At 46.3% G+C, this 5812-nt stretch overlaps 1 protein-coding gene across 1 annotated transcript; it reads right to left on the bottom strand.

The window, feature by feature from the left end:
- Window positions 1-308: 308 nt before the first annotated feature.
- Window positions 309-3546, bottom strand: LOC123042887 (F-box/FBD/LRR-repeat protein At1g13570). The gene is made up of 5 exons (XM_044465254.1): window positions 3248-3546; window positions 2365-3161; window positions 1300-2217; window positions 1029-1184; window positions 309-923 (listed from the first exon to the last, which is right to left on the bottom strand). Exons 2-5 carry the CDS (start codon window positions 2473-2475, stop codon window positions 564-566), a joined length of 1545 nt encoding a protein of 514 aa, XP_044321189.1. The 5' UTR covers window positions 2476-3161; window positions 3248-3546; the 3' UTR covers window positions 309-563.
- Between the last annotated feature and the right edge of the window lie 2266 nt (window positions 3547-5812).

Genomic DNA, 5812 nt, shown 5'->3' with positions numbered 1-5812 from the left:
ATTTTCATATGCCACCATTGTACATGCCCTTAGTACTATATGAAACCAGTGTTGTTGGAAAGTGAGAGAAAACAGATGCTCTGATTTTGGTTCTTAACTAAGAGCAGAAACAGCAAAAGATAGGACAGGGAGGAAAGGGGGAAAATGCGTATTGTAAGTAGTGCAAGAAATGTAAGCAAACTTAACTGTATGAAGGAAAGGCGCTGTTTATTGCATCACACATAAAATGAGATAAGATGAATGAATCACTCAACACTTTCATCACACATAAAATGGGATAATAATAATGCCCTGGTTTCGTTTGCTAATGAATATTTCATGTCACTTCATTAGTACCAGTATTTGTTCATACTACCAAGAAAAGAAATACCAGGACACACAATGTAGAGTACTTAACCCAGATTGCATACAAAGTGAATAAACAACTAAATTTTGTGTCGTACAAATACTACTTGTCTTCAATAATTTAGCTTGTACATGCCACCTTTCAGGACAATTTTTACAACGCTGATCCAGCAAGCATCCGCTTATATAAATACGACCTCAAGCCCTAGGATTGCTGTTCATAAAATGGTGAGCATGTGTTGAAACTCCTTTCTGTTAAGGTGTTGTTTTGCAAACTCCCTATCCCGCAGCTCCTGCTTAGTAAAACGAGGTCGAGCAGACTCCTGGTAGCTACCGACCTTGCTGACTGAGTAGAGCTGCCTGCTATATGGATATCCATTGTCCATCCATACCACTGGATCTACCACCATACGCTCGAGCACAATAGCATTCCCAAGGATGTAGAGTGACAGCTCGGCTATCCCCACTAGATCACAAAATCCAGTAATATGGACACTCCTGAGGTGACGATGCAGAGGCCCTGGAACAGCCTTCACTATCCTTGTAGGATCACGATCAACAAATCTATCATAATTTATCTGCAGATGTATAACCAACCAATTATTAATTTAAATATACGTATTGGTTTGACCAGAGAGATCAAACAGATTTTATTTACCATGATCAACGATTGAATCACTTACATTCAGTTCCAGTTCTTCTAAGAGAGGCGCTGATTCCAAGAGGTAAACCAACCCAATAACCCAGCTAGCATCCTCTGGATCGTCTCTGACATCAATGTTCAGGTTCAGATGCCACAAATTGATGAAAGTTGTGTGAGTTTTACTGAACTTCTTCACCTGGAACAGAAACAATGCACATCGACAACAATAAATCAATATGAGATGGATCGAGGTCCCAAGTCAACAATATCGTCACTGCAAAAAAAAAAAGTAAATAAGGCACAGAGCAAACCTGATAGTCAATAACCAAATGTAGAAAGAGTTTCTGCACATAAGGAAGTGAAGTTGGAAGCTCAGTCAAGATATAGTTGAAAGCGTGAGAACACGAGTTGTCCCGCATGTTCTTGAACACAATGGTTGCTTCTGACAGCTTTGAAGATTCCCTTAGCACAATTTGTGTCACACAGTCATCAAACTTAAATGTGGTAAGGTTCGGAGCTTGCAACTGTATCATTCGCACCGCACACTTGCGGACGCTCAGGTATTGCAACCGGCAGATCTCCTGACGTATAGTGAAACTTGATAAGGGGCAGCACTCCAAACTTAAACTCTTAAGAAGAAGACAACTTAGCAATAGACGTTCGAGATCACGTGCATCAATGGAGACCATATACAGGCTGAGTTTATTCAGGTTTGTGATACCACAGAAACTAGCGGGCAGACATAAGCAGACATAAGCAAGATCAAGAGACTTCACACAAGAGCCATTTGGACCACTGAGTTTACACAGCGGGACAACATAAATGCCACCTGCAAAGCCGTCTCCCCTGAGATCAAGACGAATGTGTTTGGCCATCAACGCGGTGGAAAAGTCAATCCATCTGTCAATGTGGTGCCTATGATATGTGCCGAGGCCATATTTGACAACAAACTTATTCACCGTACTAGCAGTTGTCATAGTGGAAGTAGACCATGACGTGCGCAACACACTGTCCACTCTGCTGATGAATTCAATGTTCCTTGATTCCAGGAATTCAGCGGCCATGTATTCCGGGTCGGCAATCGTGGTTGTATTGCTGCCAAATAGGGTCTCTTCAGTGAACACCAGGTCCAGAGGGCATATCCCTAGCCGCCTCCACTCGCGAGAAAGTAGGCTCATCCTCACAGCTTGTTTGAGTGATAGCCGTGACAATATGTCGCGCAGAACGTCCTGTACGTACGCATGAGAATTAATTAATTAATTCATTCATTCAGTCGAGTAGCGGCAGGCAGTCGCTCAATAGTCAAGGTTATTGTTACAGTTGAGAAGAGTAAATAATAATGCGTATATATGAATCTCAAGCATGGTGATCCTTACGTGGGGTAGAAGGTGAAGCTCCACTGCCACCTTCGATCTCATCATCCTGTTGGAAGCATCCCCCTTGACTCTTACATTTACAGAGCGTTCTTGGTTGCTGGCCTTGTCCATCAGGATAGACTGAATCGAAACTTCGAAAGGAATGGCTTAACTTACAGAAACTGTAAGTTATAGGATGCCGCTGGATCTCGGCGGAGCCGGAGGTGCTAGTCGCGCTGGAGGTGAGCGCGGAAACAACGTTTGGGTAACCGCCCAAACGGGATTGCGGCAGGACCCACCACAACCCTGGCCAGCTGCGGCGGCAACCGTAGCCCACTGGGGCTCTAACCCTGTCTATCGGAGGAGCAGTTGTCGTTGGGATCTTGGCCGATCGGCAATGAATCCCATACACTAGGAATCGGCAAGCCCATCAATTTACAGCAGGGATCCAAGATGCATTACTGAATAAATACAGGATACAAGTGGAACTTGCAGTTGCAGGTACGTACTGGCCAAATATTATGCTAGGTCTTCTAAATACTCAGCATTCAAAACATGTTATAACTTCTTATCTCCCTCTATCTCTTTTCTCTTTCTCTAGTAAACAGATGTTGTAGATCTGCAGCAGACTGATGCAGATGTTTTGCACTAAATTAATATGTATGTCGGAGCGGGAAAGCATGAGCTACAAGGATACCGGATGCGTGTATAATCCAATAAAAAAGGTGATTTTTTTTATCTTTTTTTTTTTGCAGCGTGGAGCCCTAGATCGAGATTGGAATTGGACATCACGTTCCATCAGGGCAGGATCCTGGCTCCTGAGGGAACCAAGAAACGAGTCCATCAAAAATTTCACCAGGGATTACGAATAAACGACTGTTTGACGTAGCAAATCGCAGCATACCTGTGGATCTCGCCGGAGAACGGAGCCGGCGTCGAGCGGAGGGGCAGCCGCGACAGACTTTACGGGCGAGAGAGAGACAAGAGCCGTAAACCCAGGGTAACCGCCGCGGCAACCGTCGCCTTGACCAGAGCTCGCCGGCCACCCCTAACCCCTCCTGGACCTGAAGAGGAGGAAGGAAATCAGAGCAGGGGGTTTGACAGAGATCCATCCATCTAGACCGCACGTTCCACATCAACCAGTGCACCGGTTGACACCGAGGCTGCGGCAAAAACCGGTGAAACACGGAACATTGATGGGGCAAATACCAGGTCGGTGAACGCAACCTTGACAGATGACTCCACAAGCCTAAAAAGTGCCGACTCCATCAATACCTTGCCTCCTTTTTCGATAAAGGGTGATTTATTAACTCAAAAATGTAGCATCAAGTGGATACAAAGCATTATGAGCAACACCCAGCCTCTGCATAACTAGGATGCACACAGCCGAAACACGAAAAGTCTGACAATCAAAAGAAAACAAAAACCGACAAATCGACAATAGTAGAGTCCTATAGACCGACACTGTGCCTATGTCGAAAGGTGAGATGGCCCGATCCGGAGGTTATGCTGCCACCCATGTTGGGTAAAAACCCCCGTAGCCACCTGCTCCAACCGCGTACACACCGCCTTGAATAGCAGTTGGACCTCCGCTCGTTGTAGCATAGACCACATACGAAGCGAGTGCGTACAACGGAAAATAGCCTGCAAAGGAGAAGCATTTTTGTCATTAAAAACAAAATCAGTTCTACATAGCCAAAGCGACCATAGTAAGGCATACGCTCCCACCCTTAATAGCGTTTTGAACCTATTTGAAATACCGTCCAACCAATGACCAAAAATATTGACAACACTTGTGGGCGGATATAAACTTGACGCTATTTGGATGACTGACCACGTAGAACATGCAAAGTTGCATTGGAAAAAGAGGTGTCTGATGGTCTCATCATGAGTACAAAAACAACACTTCTTACTCCCTTGCCAATTGCGCCGTGCGGGGTTGTCTTTGGTTAGAACAACTCCCCTACGAAGATACCACATGAAGACTTTAACTTTTAGTGGTATCTTCGATCTCCAAATTTTCTTATTATTACTCACCGGTACCTCAGAATGCGTGAGCGCACAATACATAGAGTCTACGGTGAAAGACCCTGATGTAGTAAGGTTCCAGCAAAACACATCCCGCCCTTTTGTCAGGCTAATCGCACCCAGACGGGACAAAAGATTATGCCATGACATAAGTCGGGGGCCAGTCAAATCCCGCCTGAACGAAATATTCCGGGGGGATGAACTGAGCACCTGCACAATAGTATTATTCTTATCGCGAGCAATGTTGTACAAGGCTGGATATTGTTCTCGGAGAGTGGCACCGCCTAGCCAGATGTCTTCCCAAAAATGAATCTCCGACCCGTCCTTTATCGCGAAAGACCCAAAGCGAAAAAGATGTTTCTTTGCCGCCATTAGGCCAGCCCAAAAGTGCGAGTCGCCAGGTTTCTAATATGCCTAAGACACCGCCTTGTGGCCTAGATACTTGTTGCGCAGTATGGTTTGCCAAACACCATCCTCAGTAAGAAGTTTGAACAACCATTTACTAAGGAGAGCCTCATTCTTGACCTGCAGGTCATGAATTCCAAGGCCACCTTGGTCTTTCGGCCTAAAAACCACACTCCACTTGGCTAGTCTGTATTTTTTCTTTTCCCCGTCTCCTTGCCAAAAGTATCTGGATCTGAAATAGTCCAGTCTTTGTAGGACCCCTTTTGGGAGTTGGAAGAAAGAAAGCATATAGAGGACCATATTTGTAAGGACAGAGTTAATCAAAACCAGCCGTCCTCCAACAGAGAGCAGCTTGTCTTTCCAGTTGCTCAACCGTTTCTCTAACCGCTCCTCTACATGCTTCCACTCCGCAATGGTGAGACGTCGATAATGAATCGGTATTCCCAGATATTTAATCGGGAAATGGCCATGTGCGCAACCAAACAGGGTCAGCATAATCGGCCGCCGCCTCAACGGCTTGCCTCCTAATGTGTGCAACAAATCCATGGCTTATGAGCACAAGGCGGAGGTGCCGGATGAGCACGAGGCGGTGGCAGGAGTAGATGTGTCTGCGTCGGCGCCCAACTCCACGGGCGTTGACATGGCAGCGTCGGCGGTACTACGAGGACCTCCTGCAACCTGTTGGTGACAGCACTAGGGCCCTCCCAGAGGAGTCCTTGGTGTTTGCTAGTTGCGCAAACACTCCCCTTGGTTCTGGCCCGGTTAAGGGCAGATTGGGGCAGGGCGTGGCCAAGCTAGGTCATAAGGGACACGGTCGCTTCTCCAAGCTTGTCTCTGATGGGGAGGGCAGAGCTAACACCATAGTAAAGTCAACACTTGGAAGAGGCCACTGGTACAAAAAGGGTCATTTGTCCCGGTTCGTAAGGGCCATTTGTCCTGGTTGTTGAATCGGGACTAAAGGGTTGTTACTAAAGCCCTAGGCGTTTAGTCCCGGTTCTTACACGAATCGGGACAGATGGGCCTCCACGTGGCCGGT

Source organism: Triticum aestivum, chromosome 2B (genome assembly GCF_018294505.1).
Source record: "Triticum aestivum cultivar Chinese Spring chromosome 2B, IWGSC CS RefSeq v2.1, whole genome shotgun sequence".
Taxonomy (NCBI): domain Eukaryota; kingdom Viridiplantae; phylum Streptophyta; class Magnoliopsida; order Poales; family Poaceae; genus Triticum; species Triticum aestivum.
The sequence above is the reverse complement of the archived record's forward strand: the minus strand, read 5'-3'. Positions and strand labels throughout refer to the sequence as shown.

What these genes read in the sequence shown, in the direction of transcription:
- LOC123042887 (XM_044465254.1), bottom strand. Translation starts at nt 2,475, where the DNA reads ATGGACAAGGCCAGCAACCAAGAACGCTCTGTAAATGTAAGAGTCAAG. An exon ending in ATTTGGTTATTGACTATCAG is followed by an intron (nt 1,185 to 1,299) that starts GTTTGCTCTGTG and finishes TTTCTGTTCCAG; the next exon opens with GTGAAGAAGTTCAGTAAAAC. An exon ending in TAGAAGAACTGGAACTGAAT is followed by an intron (nt 924 to 1,028) that starts GTAAGTGATTCA and finishes ATACATCTGCAG; the next exon opens with ATAAATTATGATAGATTTGT.